At 43.1% G+C, this 14,400-nt stretch overlaps 1 protein-coding gene across 3 annotated transcripts in view; it reads right to left on the reverse strand.

The window, feature by feature from the left end:
• LOC137360996 (netrin receptor UNC5C-like) overlaps window positions 1–3,891 on the reverse strand; it is a 347,807-nt gene extending 343,916 nt beyond the window's left edge. For all 3 annotated transcript variants that reach the window (XM_068026123.1, XM_068026050.1, XM_068026077.1), the window contains exon 1: window positions 3,304–3,891. In XM_068026123.1, coding sequence (XP_067882224.1) covers window positions 3,304–3,400 — 97 coding nt within the window. In that variant the 5' untranslated portion in view covers window positions 3,401–3,891. The remainder of the gene's footprint in view (window positions 1–3,303) is intronic.
• Window positions 3,892–14,400: the final 10,509 nt, after the last annotated feature.

Here is a 14,400-nt window from a genome sequence, read left to right on the forward strand (position 1 = left end):
ACACACAAACTTCTCCCTTACTCTGTGTTGATTTGTATTTGTGAAGATCTTGCTTATTATCAAATAACCTGCCTTGAATTTGAAAGCTCTTGCATAAAATAATGAACATATGTCTATTGGCAAAGTACTGCACATCCTACTTATATATAATTTTCAGCACAGAAACAGGCCATTCGGCCCAACTGGTCTCTGCCAGTGTTTATGCTCCACAAGAGCCTCCTCCCACTCCTCTTCATCTCACCCTATCAACATTACTTTTGATTCCTTTCTCCCTCATGTGTTTATCCAGCTTCCCCTTAAATGTATCGATACTATTCACCTCAACTACTCCCTGTGGTAGTGAGTTCCATATTCTCACCACTCTCTAGGTAAAGAAGTTTCTCCTGAATTCCATATTGAATTTATTAGTGACTATCTTACATTTTTGCCACGCAGTTTTGGTCTCCCCCACAACTGGAAACATTTTCTCGACATCTGCACTGTTGAACCCTTCCATAGTTTTAAAGATTTCTATTCGGTCACCCACTCAGCCTTCTCTTTCCCAGAGAAAAGATCCCCAGCCTGTTCAATCTTGAAACTAAGAGTCTAGCACTATTATCATAGTGTACTTCAAATAGTTTACAATTAACATATGCAGAACATCAAGTATAAAACACTGAGATAATTCAGAAAAAAGAATGTCATCATGTTAGTACTTTTTATAGAGGTGATGTCACATTTTGTTAAACTGCTGGTTATAGACATTTGGGGTATTTGTTTTAAAGGGGAATGCATCACAAATTTCTGGTGAAAAATTGAACATTCGCATCTCTCGGATGAACTTTATTGATTCCCTGTGTAGTTATTTTACAGGTTTCAAACTTTTAAAACAAGCTTGTATGAAATAGCCACAGGGAGGGGTGGGGGGGGGGGGGCGAGAAAAGATAAAAGTGTTTACTTTCAGGATTACACTCAAAATGAGGCTGCAGAAAGATATTCTCAATGATTTACAAGTTGGCGGGTGGGGGCTAACTATAAAATCTTGGGTCGCAGGTTCAAAATAGAAGGTTCTTGGCAATACAGTGAATACAAGCTGAATTAATCCAATGGAGAGAGTTTTGGGGAATTAAAACATGTCTTGTGCAGAAACGGCGTGCTGTCTGTGCCTGTGCTTCTGCTCTGTGTATTCCTCTTTAATGTGACATCCCCTAGGCCAGGCTGGCTGTCTCTCTGAGACGCACTCCAGAATGTGCTAAGTGGCTCTCCCTCTCCCTCCAATCCCTCCAGCTGGTCCCTGCCTCTTTTTTTTAAAAAAAACGATTAAGATTCCCTGGTTACTACAGACAACCCCCCTTCTCCCCCCCTCCACCCCCTCCTCCCAACAACCAGGATCAGCTAACATAACTGACAACCAATATCATTACTATCAGTGCCGGCGCCACAATGCAGGCAGAGCAGACTTGGAAAAAAATTGCTTCGCTGGATCGGACGAGCCAGGAATTTCACATCACCTCCCCTCCCCTCCACAATGTACCACGCATACACATTATATTTATGAATGAAGCCTCTTTATATGAATGCAACCCCACATCGTTGTACCTGTATTTAATTTTATTTCAGGAATTGGATTCTACAGACGCAAGGGAAACTCCTAATCAAATCCTGTCCCTCGATACTATTTTACTGTAGTTCTATCCCTGCCACATCCCGACTTGTTTGCCGCAATATAATCTCCCTTTGCTTTGCCCCATCTTCAATTTTGTCGACAAAAAATTAGGAAATGGCCTACACACCTTGTACCAAAAGATTTAGCAGCAACGTATCCAATACATAGACCATCAAATTATGTACAATGTCTGCAGAATGTTTGCTTAGTCTATCTATCTATCTATCTATCTATCTATATATATATACACACACACACACACAAGTCAGGTAAACCATTCCTAATTTGTCCGGTTTGTTGGGTCTATCCCGCAGAGAGACGAATGGTTGTGAGGTTGATTGTAGATTTAAAGCAACAAAAAAAAACAAATGGGTAAATTTTAGTGATCGATTTATTTGTGATAGGAAGTAACTGGAAAAGATTTTTTGTTGTTGTTTCAATCCAGGCGGCCTCGCCAATCAATAGAGATGCTGTTCTAAACTAACCTGTGCACAGGCTGCTCTGTGTGTGTGTGGAGAACAGGGAGAGATTAACTCCTTTGGGGAAGGAACATATTTTAAGAAGCTGCAGATGGGAAGTTAGTATCCACAAAGTATAATAAAATATGCATTTTAAACAAACTTGAGGAGTATATAATTCTCCCAACATCCCCAATCCCCTCTCTAAGGGACCCGGCTCACAGTAAACCAGCAAAGAGCAGCCTCCCCAATATCTCAACTCTCAGGCAGCAGATACAACTGACGCGACATACCTCTCCACAGTGAAGGACACGGAGTTGTACTGAGTGTTTATCACAAGACAGACTCAGCAACCCTTCTACAAAATCATAAACATTGCACAATGTTGCATTGCATTGCACCAAGATGAAATTTTCTGTACACAAACGTTTCGCCCCTAACTCTCCTCCCGGATCGAAACCAATCCACACCCTCTTACTGGATCCAGAATAACACATGTTTCAATGAAACAGTTTTAAAATAAATGGATAGTAATGTCACTGAATCGTGGATCATCCAAGTTAATCCTCCTATTTATTTGCAACTCTGCTTCTCAAATCTGCCGCGAGCCGTAACTACAACATCGAACTAAGTGATGGGGCCTCGGCTCAAACTCCCCAACTCTCTCCTTGGTTAACACCCAACTTCTCCCTCTCTCCCTGTCCATATCCTTCTCTCCCTTTCCCTCTCCCTCTATCTCTTCCTGACTCTCTCCTCCCCTCTCTCCTGTTCCTATCCTTATCCCTCTCTCCCTTTCTCTCGCCTTCTCTTCCTTCTCTCTCGCTCTCTCTCCTTTCCCCCTTCTCTTTCCCTCATTTCTCCACCCTTCGCCCTCTCCCATTCTTCCCTTTCCCCGTCCCTCTCTTCACCCTTCTCCCTCCTACCACCTCTCTCTCCCTCTCTCCTTCCCTCGCTCCTCTCTCCCTGTCCCTCTTTCCTTCTCTTTCCCTCTCCCCTTCCCTCTCTCTCCCTGTCCATCTCTCCCTCTCCTTCTCCCCCTGTCCCTCTCTCCTTCTCCCCCTGTCCCCCTCTCCTCCTCTCTCCCTGTCCATCTCTCCTTCCCTCTCCCTGTCCATCTCTCCTCTCCCTGTCCCTCTCTCCTTCTCTCTCCTTCTCTCTCCCTGTCCCTCTCTCCCCATCCCTGTCCCTCTGTTTTCTTACCTTGAGATGCGCGGATCTCCGCGATTGCCGCCAGTGCAGGTAGCAGCAACACACGGAACAAGTTGTGTCCTCTTATTCCACACTGACTCTCCCCCATGGTTTGCAGTAAAAAGCGGGGATATTTAGGGAAAGGGGAAGTGGGGAAGTTGGGGAGATTTTCACCCAAAAAGAGCAAACAGTCGCCGAGATCCTTTTGAACTTGAAAGGGTTTCTTCTCCTGTAACCCAGCGCCGATTCAGATCGAGAGTGACAGAATAGAAAAAAAACTAAAAGCCACTGTTGAGCCTGGAGATTCAGATCCAGACACAATCAGAAAGGTGAATGCCACCGCGCTTTAACCTCTTCTGTGTCTTTTCCCTTTGCGAGTCAATAATTTAAGGAGAATTAAAAAAAAAAGTTTTCTGATGTGTTTTAATTAGATGTTCTGCTGCAGCAGAAGGTTGTGCTGTGAAGGGATTTTTGTTTTAAGAGAAAATCCAGGTTGGAGGAGAAGTCTCTGATCTGATGGGGACCGAACTCTCCTGCTAAAGACCGTCTTCTTGTGGGATCACAGCATCCTTTAGCACTGTGACTATCTGACTCTGCACTCGAGACTGTGCGAGAAGGAGTTGTAAACACTAGGAGGGGGAGAGAGTGTGTGAGAGTGAGAGAGCACTGATTTAGATAGTCCAATAGTGCTCAGCATTTCCCTTTGCCTAGCTCTATTGCTGCAGTTTTAAAAACCTGGATTGGATTCTTCAGGAACTGGATTTATCCAGCAGAATAGGATTTGTTTAGTTCTATTTTCAAATTTGATGACGCAAATCAAGGAGGTTCCTCAGTAGGCCTCACTGAGTCACCCTGAAAGTTTCCTGCTGTTTTCATCAAAATAACTTGCATTGTTTGCAGGCACATCTGCATTTATATAACGCCTTTCATGAATTGGCTTCACAGCCAATTAAGTACTTTTCAAGTACCCTTAACTAGAAATCATCGACCTGAAACATTAACTCCGTTTCTCTCTCCACAGATCCCATAGCATACAAGGCTATGGGCCAAGTGCTGGAAAATTGGATTAGGATAGATAGGCTTGATGGCCGGCAAGGACACAGTGGGCCGAAGGGCCTGTTTCTGTGCTGTATGACTCTATGCTGCCAGACCTGCTGAGTATTTCCAATATTTTCTGCTTTTATTTAATTACTTTTAGTCAGTGTTGTAATGTAGGAAACACAGCAGCTAATTTGAGCACAGCAAGCTCCCACAAACAGCAATGTGATAATGATCTCTGTTTTTAGTGATGATGGTTGAGGGATAATTATTGGCCCATGGCACCAGGGAGAACTCTTCTGCTCTTATTTGAATAGCGCCATGAAATTTTGATGTCCACCTGAGGGGGGCCATTGGGCCTCAGTTGAATGTCCCATCCAAAAGCACCTCCACCAATGCAGCACTCCCTCAGTATTGCACTGGGAGTGTCAGCCTGGATTATGTGCTCAAGTCTCTGGGGTGGGATTTGAACCCATGACCTTCCTAACATCAGAGCTGATGTTGCTATCAAGGGATCCAAATTAAACTTTAGACAGTGACTTAGATCAGTCAGTGAAGAGGATAGCGTCACATTTACATAACATTGTAACAAAATTGATGCACGTCTTTATGTCCTTCCAAAAAGTTTATTCAAACACTTTTCTGTAAAACTGCATTTCTTGAAATTTACATTTTTTTTTATTGAGCAAGGCACTTGTTTAGAGCATAAGACCAGGTAATATAGAGAGGGAGAACTTCTAGAAGAGCATCACATTATTGCCTCACATTATAGCAGTGACTAAGCTGGCACAGTGGCGCAGTGGTTAGTACCCCAGCCTTGCAGCTCCAGAGACCTGGGCTTGATTCCGGGTACTGCCTGTGTGGACTTTGCAAGTTTTCCCTGTGTGGGTTTCCACCGGGTGCTCTGGCTTCCTCCCACAGCCAAAGACTTGCAGGTTGTTAGGTAAATTGGCCATTGTAAATTGCTCCTGGTGTAGGTAGGTGGTAGGAGAATGGTGGGGATGTGATAGGGAATATGGGATTACTGTAGGATTAGTATAAGTGGGTGGTTGTTGGTGGGCTGAAGGGCCTGTTTCAGTGCTGTATCTCTATGACTATGACCTCAAAGATGTTTCACAAGCTGTAAAGCATGTTGGGATGTCCTCAGGTCATGAAAGGTGCTATAGAAGTGCAAGTTCTTTTTTTTATTTCTTTAAAATGTTTGTGGGTCATGCTGGGGAACATAATGACAGGAGGCCACGAGGAAGGATTAATTGGGTGAGTATGGGTTTGTGTAGTTGTAAATTGAGTCCATGGGTCACAGTTCTGCAGGTTGGTGCTCACGCATTGAGTCTGTGTTGAGGTGATGTGCGTGAGCAGAGTTAAGTTCTTTTAATTCATTCATGAGATGTGGGCATCACTGGCAAGGCCAGTATTCATTGCCCATCCCTAATTGTCCTAATTGAGTGGCTTGCCAGGGCATTTCAGAGGGTTGTTAAGAGTTAACTGCATTGCTGTGGGTCTGGAGTCACATACATGCCAGACCAGGTAAGGACAGCAGATTTCCTTCCCTAAACCAGATGAGGATTTACAACAATCCAGTAGGTTCATGGTCTCCATTACTCATAGCTTTTTATTCCGGATTTATTTAGTTAAATAAATTAAAATTCCTCAACTACCATGGTGAGATTTAAACTTGTGTGTTTGGATTATAAGTCCAAGGCTCTGGGCTACTAGCTCAGTAACGTAACCACTATGTTACCGTAACCTATAATGGATAACATGAGATGGGATGATGGGATGTTGGATCAAGGAGCAAAAGGCGAGCATATTGGTGATGCAGGATAATTATTTTTTTTGTTTCAAAAATAGTAAAAATGGGATTTTTCATATTTTAAAATCCATCTATGTTTTGAAAGAAAGTTAAGTTTCATGTTGGCACTTAATTAGCTTTAAGTTTTCACCATACTTCCAAATTAACAAATTATCTTTTCAATATACAGCTGGGAATATAATTCTGCTAATAATGAATGGTCTGATAGTTCAAGTAGATATTAAAGTATTATTCAAAGATCAGGAATTCTGAAGCAAAAACAAATTAATTGAGTATTCAGCTCATTGTTGATGGTGGGATCTTACTGTGTGTAAAGATGGCTGCCACCGTTGCCTACATAACTGGAATCACTGCACTATAAATTAATTCATTGACATATTTTGCTAAGAAACTATATATTTTTTCTTTCTTGTCTATTATTCTGGACACTATGTCACAATGTGGAACAAGGTAAGTATTTACCAGAAATAATAAGACCAGTAGATGCAACTTAAAGCTTCGCCAATTAAATAATTATCTTTAAGTGTAACAATTCCTGTCCATTGTGGGCATCCCAGCTCCAACGACAGAATGGAGCAAGTTTGAATCTATCCAAAAAAGCAACAATTGTCCAATTTAAATCATTCTGGGTTTTGGAAAATATGGATTGTCCCACCTTCACACATTTGCAATGGTGTGGGAACAAATGGAAGTTTTTATTTTTTTAACCAACTGAGTTAAATTGCTTGCAGTTGAAGGGTAACTCAGCAGAAAGTTTGGTGCAATGAATCTAGATCCTCCAGTTGTCTAGCGTGCTTTATTGGAGAAAGCAGGCGCCTCCCTGTTTTCTGATGGCCTTTGGAGCTTCATGCTTACTCGATTTCTATTTTCTTGCGGACTTCAAACCTTGTGTGCTCTGAAGTGGAAGGAGCTCGTAAACCCAGAATATTCAAATAATCATGGAATCTTACCAGACAGGAGACCATTCAGCCCATCGTGCGCGTGCTGGCTCTTTGAAAGAGCTATCCAATTAGTCCCTCTCTCCTGCTTTTTCCTCACAGCCCTGTAAAAGTTTCCTTTCTAAGTATTTATCCAATTCCCTTTTGAAAGTTACAATTGAATGAGCTTCCACCGCCCTTTCAGGCAGCGCATTCCAGATCACAACAACTTGCTGCATAAAAGAAATTCTCCTCATCTCCTCTCTGGTCCCTGTGCCAATTAAATTTGCATCCTTTGGTTACCGACCCTCCCGCTCGTGGAATTGGTTTCTCCTTACTTACTCTATCAAAAACTTTCATGACTTTGAGCACCTCTATTAAATCTCCCCTTATCCTTTTCTGTTTTAAGGAGAAAAATCCCAGCTTCTCCAATCTCTCCATCATTCACCAACAGGGAACTTTCCTGGTGATGGTATTTCCATGAAGAAAACAAACTTTTACTTTGGAAGTACAGTCATGCTGTTGTGACTTGACCTTTCCATTGATTTCCCCAAATCTTCAAGTCATGTGGAGAATATCAGAACGAGCTGAACCATCAACCTGTACAGTAGGAAGACATGTGAACGTTTACAGTGCTTTGTAAACAGTGTCAGCCGTGGTTCAGCAGATTGCAGTCTAAGTTGGTAGGTTGTGGGCTTAAAGGACTTGAGCACAAATTCTAGGCTGATGCTCCCAGTGCCAGTACTGAGGGAGTGCTGCACTGTCAGAGGTTCCGTCTTTCAGACGAAACATTAATCGAGGTCCCATCTGCCCTCTCAGTGGGATGTAAAAGATCCCGTGGCACAATTCCAAAGAAGGGCAGGGGAATTCTCCCTGGTATCTTGGCCCTTAACCAAGACCACGAAAAACAGGCGAAGCAGTGATTTACTTGTACTTCTTTCAGTGTAGTATACTATATTCGCTGCTCACAATGCGGTCTCCTCTACATTGGGGAGACCAAATGCAGATTGAGTGACCACTTTGCAGAACACCTCCACTCGGTCCGCAAGCATGACCCTGAGCTTCCAGTTTCTTGCTATTTTAATTCACCACTTCGTTCTCACTCCCATATTTCTGCCCTCAGCCTGTTGCACTGTTCCAGTGAAGCTGAAGGTAAGCTCGAGGAACAGCATCTCATCTTCCGATTAGGCACTCTACAGCCTTCTGGACTCAACACTGAGTTCAAAAATTCCCAACCATGACCTCCATTATGTTTTATTTATTTATAATTTTAATTTTTAATTTTTTTTAACCATGTTCTAGTCTTAAACTTGTTTTTCATGTTTTTGCTTTTGTACAGAGCTGTTCATATTCTTCCATTAGCACTCTTTCTGGACTCATGCTTTGTTTTTCACTGTAACCATTCGGCACTCCATTTGCATTTTGTTCCATGACATCTCTGTCATTTAATCTCCGCCCCCTCCCCCCCCGCCATCCTATCACGGACCTTCATTCTTGTTCTTCTTCCCCCCCTCCCCTTTCACTTGCTCAAAGACCATTACATTTCTAACTTTTGCCAGTCCTGATGAAGGGTCAGAAACCATGAAACGTTGGGCTGGATTTTACCAAGGTCCCAACGTCGGGCTCCGCAGCGGGTGGGGACGGGCCTGAAGATGGGTCCGGAAAAGGTCTGCTGCGGACGTCAACACCGGGAGGGCCCAACCGATCCACCCAGCGGCGGTGAGGCTCCGTGGTGTCCTCCCCCCCCACCCCACCCCTGCACTGGGCAATGGGACCTGAATTTAAATATTTAAATTAATAAAATGAATACTTTTAAATGGACTTACCTTCAGTCTTCTGGGCCCGCGGTGATCTTTGGCATTGCGGCTGGCACTCCCGTGCCTTCAATTTCCCGTAAGGGGAAAGGCAGCGTGGTGGGGGAGGGCAGAGCAGTTAATATTTTCTGTGGTGGGGGGAAATGGGGTCAAATAAATGTAATGGGTGTAGGGGATGGGGGAAAGGGGTGAACTCTAAACTTTGTGCAGTCTGGGGGCAGCGCGGGGGGGGGAGGTTAGGGCACATTTAAAAGGCAAGTGTTTTGTTGGGGGAAAGGGCAAATCATTTATGTAAATGTTATTGGGGGGGTGGGAAAGGGGCATTAGAAAGTTATTGTATTTATTGGGGGCCTACTTCTTTAAAAATTTAAATTGGGCGGCAGGGCTGGCTGCCCTTTAAAAATGGCACCAGCGTCTGTGCACAGGCAGCTGTCGCCATTAGCCGAGGATGGATAGCCCGCCCCATCCACAAGATTGAGGAGCGGCGGGCCGCCCTGGCTATTTAAAAGCGCTGCCGCGCGTGAGATCGCGGCTGCTCTTTGGCGTGTGGGCTCGTAAAGTCCAGCCCGTTAACTCTGTTTCACTCGACACAGATGCTGCCAGACCTGCTGAGTATTTCCGGCACTTTCTGTTCTCATTTCAGTGTTCCAGTATCTGAAGTGTTTGCTCTTACCAAAAAAAAACAGGGTTATCTGGTTATTATCACATGACTGTTTGTGGGACCTTGATGTGTGCAAGTTGGATGCCGCGTTACAACAGTGACTAATCTTCCGAAGTACTTAATTGGTTGCAAAGCGCTTTGGGATGTTCTGAGGTTGTGAAAGGTGCTATAGAAATGCAAGGCTTCTTTTATGGGTATGATGGCGGGGGTGGGGAGGCTGTTAAATGGCTAGGTTTACCCGAGAGCAATGTTCCCGCTAAGTTGTGCACATGCCCGGCCACACAGCAGCCCAGAATGTAATATGTAGGCTTTGTTTCTTGTGTGTGTGTTCCTTGTAGTGTGCACGGCCACCCAAAATAATTTAAAGGGATCGCGCAGTGAGAAACCTAACCATGGACGACAATGAGACGACATTTAAAGGGACATTTGCTCTAGAGTGTAGTCCATACCAGATTCCCTCTGGTATGAGTTTACCAATGTAAACAGGGTAATAGATGTTTTTTGAAAAGATACTGTGTCCAGACCTTTACAGTACGTGCACTTGCAAAATGAACTGATGAAAATAGATGACACAGAGACATCCTGTAAAGGCTTTCTATAACATCACAGTTAAACATGCTCATTCCTCCATGACTAATATCCGTTGTGTATACAGAACAAAGTTAAATATTTTGCTTCAAACACAAGGAATGGAAAAGATCTGCACTTAATATGCTGGAATAAAAACAAAAAGTGCTGGGAAATGCTCAGCAGGTCTGTCAGCATCCCGTGGAGAGAGAAGCAAAGTTAACGTTTCAGGTCAGTGACCTTTCATCAAGGGTTAGAAATGTAATAGGTTTTAAGCAAATTAAGTGGGGGTGGGGCAAAAGAGAACAAAAGGGAAGGTGTTGATGGGACAGAGGGTCACAGAGAATAACTGACAAGGAGGTCATGGGGCAAAGGCAAAGAGTGTGTTAATGGTGTGGTGAAAGACAAAGCGTTAGTGCAGAGAGGGTGTTAAATGACAGAATAATGAAAGCCCTAGCCAAAAGCACAAACATGAAAACAAAACAGTGGTTAAAAAAATTGAATGATGAAACAAACTAAAATAAAATGAAATAAAAATAAAAAGTAAAACTAAAAATAAAAAAGGGGGAGGGGGGCAGTCATGCTCTGAAATTATTGAACTCAATGTTCAGTCCGGCAGGCTGTAGTGTGCCTAATCAATAAATGAGGTGCTGTTCCTCGAGCTTGTGTTGATGTTCACTGGAACACTGCAGCAATCCCAGGACAGATATATGGGCATGAGAGCGGATGGGGGGGAGGGGGTGGGGTGGGGCGGGGGGGGAGGTGTTGAAATGGCAAGCGATAGGAAGCTCGGGGTCATGTTTTCAGACTGAGCAGAGGTGTTCCGCAAAGCGGTCACCTAATCTACGTTTGGTCTCCCCAATGTAGAGGAGAGTGCATTGTGAGTAGTATAGTAAATTGAAAAAAGTACAAGTAAAGCTCTGTTTCACCTGAAAGGAGTGTTTGGGGCCTTGGATAGTGAGGAGAGAGGAGGTAGAAGTGCAGGTATTACACCTCCTGCAATTGCATAGGAAGATGCCATGGGAAGGGGACGAGGTGTCGGGGGTAATGGAGGAGTGGACCAGGGTGTCGCAGAAGGAATGATCCCTTCAGAATGCTGACAGGGGAGGGGAGGGGAAGATGTGTTTGGTAGTGGCATCACGCTGGACGTGGCGGAAATGGCGGAGGTCAGTCCTTTGGAAGTGGAGAGTGGTGGGTGGAAAGTAAGGACAAGGGGAACCCTGTCGCAGTTCTAGGAGGGAGGGGAAGGGGTGATGGCAGAGGTGCGGGAAATGGGCCAGACACAGTTGAGGGCCCTGTCAACCACAGTGGGGGGGAATCCTCGGTTGAGGAAAAAGGAAGACATATCAGAAGCACTGTCGTGGAAGGTTGCATCATCAGAGCAGATGTGTCGGAGACGGAGAATGGAATTGAGTCCTTACAGGAGACAGGGTCTGAGGAAGTGGCCCTGTTTAAAGAAGTTCCCTACATAATTCAATGCATTCTCAAGATGCTATTCATAATATTGATAATTTTGAGAAGGTTACTAATGAGCCTACAGCCTACTGTGTATAATTGAGCAGTCTACAGCATAGCAGAAGACATAAAACAGAAGCTTATAGCCCGAGTGCTTTGATCAGCCTACAGCTCCCAGTTACAGAGCAGAGGCGATAGACAATGCCAGTGTTTTACAGTTACTAAAAAACTTCAAATTCCCTTCTCATTACATGGGATTCTGAGCATTTGGGGGTGGATTGCATTCCTCAAATCCTTTCATTTTTCCATGAAAATTGCAAATTGGCAGCCCTTGCCTGTGCCCATTATTGGATGGTTCAACTGAACCCATTTTGACATCTATTTGATGTTAATATGTTTGTGGTGCTTTTCTCTACTTACTGTGTCCAAACAGCTGCCAGATAGTCCCAGACCAGGGATCTGCAACCTCTGGTTCCAGAGTTGATGCAGCTCTTTAACGTCTCATTTTGGCTCCCAACCCTTTCCAGTTGGATTGCATTATTGTGAAAAAAGCCTAAAAAAATTCAGTCAAGGAAAGTAAGAGCCATGTTTTTATTGTGGGGATAAAAGGCTAATTATTATGCTGGACTTTACAGTTTCAAATGATTATTTTAATGAAGAACATCATGGTGCTCGAAATAAACCTGTGTGAGTTAGAACCATATAACCATGGAAAAATTACAGCACAGAAGGAGGCCATTCAGCCCGTCGTGTCTGTGCTGGCTGAAAAAACTAGCCACCCAGTTGTATACTACACCATGGTTATAGATAATGCCTTTAGTTTTATTGTTGCAGCCATTATTGTTTCTAATATAACTGAGATGATACATTATTTTAATCAGAAGCTATTTTTATCACGAGAATCAATAGCCAAAAATTGTCTTAATTCTATGCATCTTAAGTGCTAGTTTATTTTAAAGATGACTATACTGACAAAATTAAAGTTATAAAATCAAAAAACATGATAATTCAGAGTTAGGTTGAGTTTAATTTTGATTTTTTTCTATTGATACGTAAATTCAATACATGTATTTTATTTATTATATACGCAGACTACCAGATTTAGTTTCGAAATCCCGAAAATTTGTCTTGCAGCTTCCAATAGTTCTTACTTTCGGCAATTTTTTTTAAAATTTAAAAAGGCTCTTCAGGTCATAGAGTTATTTGTAGCACTTCTCCCTGTGTCCGCGTGGGTTTTCTCCGGGTGCTCCGGTTTCCTCCCACATGCCAAAGACTTGCAGGTTGATAGGTAAATTGGCCATTATCAATTGCCCCTAGTATAGGTAGGTGGTAGGGAAATATAGGGACAGGTTGAGATGTGGTAGGAATATGGAATTAGTGTAGGATTAGTATAAATGGGTGGTTGATGGTCCGCACAGACTCGGTGGGCCGAAGGGCCTGCTTCAGTACTGTATCTCTAAACTAAACAGGAGGAGGCCATTCAGCCCATTGAGTCCATTCTGGCTCTCCGCGGTACTATCCAGTCAGTCCACTGCCCTGCTCAATCCCCATAGCCTTGCAAGTCTATTATAGGTAAATATGGTTGCTGACCCCTGTCCTAGACCCTACTGTGAACCAATGGCCATGAGGCTTAGTGTAGAATGTTAATATTGCTATTAGTATCTATTAGGTGTTACTTCAAACATCAATTGGTGCATATGGGCACAAACACAGCATTATCTTTAATGGCTCTGTTTCGCAATACCAGACGCTGGTGAGTTAACACACAAAGAAAATATTTTGGCATATCCTTCCACAATATTGTCACAGCATCAGACTATAAGGCATAATGGCAAAATCATTATCTTCCTTGATCTGGACAAATACAGATAACGTATAAGGATAGAAAATGTACAATGACCGAAAATTATGCGTTTTGCTGGCCCTGTACTTTTTCGTGATTGAGAGGAAGACCAAGCAGCATATTACTCAATACAAATCCAATAAGAAGCATATTTATCCAGAGAGTGGAACTTGCTACCACACGGCTTAGATAAGGGGAATAGTAGAGATGCATTTAAGGGGAAGTTAGGTAAGGACGTGAAGGAGAAAGGAATAGAAGGATATGTTGATAGATTGAGATGAAGTTGGGTGGGTGGAGGCTCTTGTGGCATAGACCAGTTGGGCCGAATGGCCTGTTTTTGTGCTGTAAATCCTGTGCCATGTAATTCTATGTAATGCATGTGGGGAGTTCTCCTGATTTCCCATCTTAGGTTTGGCAAACCAGCAGAAACGCCTGATAAATGACATAAACAGCTCTTTATTCAGTTTCACCAGGATCATGCACACTTTAAAAAATATTGGGATGTGAATGTCACTGACAAGGCTGGCAGTTATTGCCCACCTCTTGTTGCCCTTAAGAAATTGGTGGTGGTGAACCTTCTTTTTGAACCACTGCAGACTGTGTGCTGAAGGTGCTCCCACAATGTTGTTAGGTGTCAAATTCAGTTTGATAATTCTCCTGTGAAGCACCTTGGGACATTGTTATTATTTTAAAGGTGCAAGTTGTTGCTCTTGATATTGATTCAGCCACCAATGGCAATAGAAATTAAAATGGAGATAATGCCTGTTATACACTATCATCCAAAGTCCAAATTACCCCCATTGTGTGGTAATCAATTTATATAGTAGTCACACAAAGTCAGAGATTTTCCTGCAAGATCCATCAGAATATAATCTGATAGCTATTGAGAAGACACAACGGTAGGAACCAAACTGATAACTTCCAATATTGTTCTAGAGAGTTGTAAGTAGAAAGAGCTCACTTATGACATATATACTCCCCTAAATAATACAGAAGCTTCA

Source organism: Heterodontus francisci, chromosome 1, assembly GCF_036365525.1.
Source record: "Heterodontus francisci isolate sHetFra1 chromosome 1, sHetFra1.hap1, whole genome shotgun sequence".
In the NCBI taxonomy this organism is placed as follows: domain Eukaryota; kingdom Metazoa; phylum Chordata; class Chondrichthyes; order Heterodontiformes; family Heterodontidae; genus Heterodontus; species Heterodontus francisci.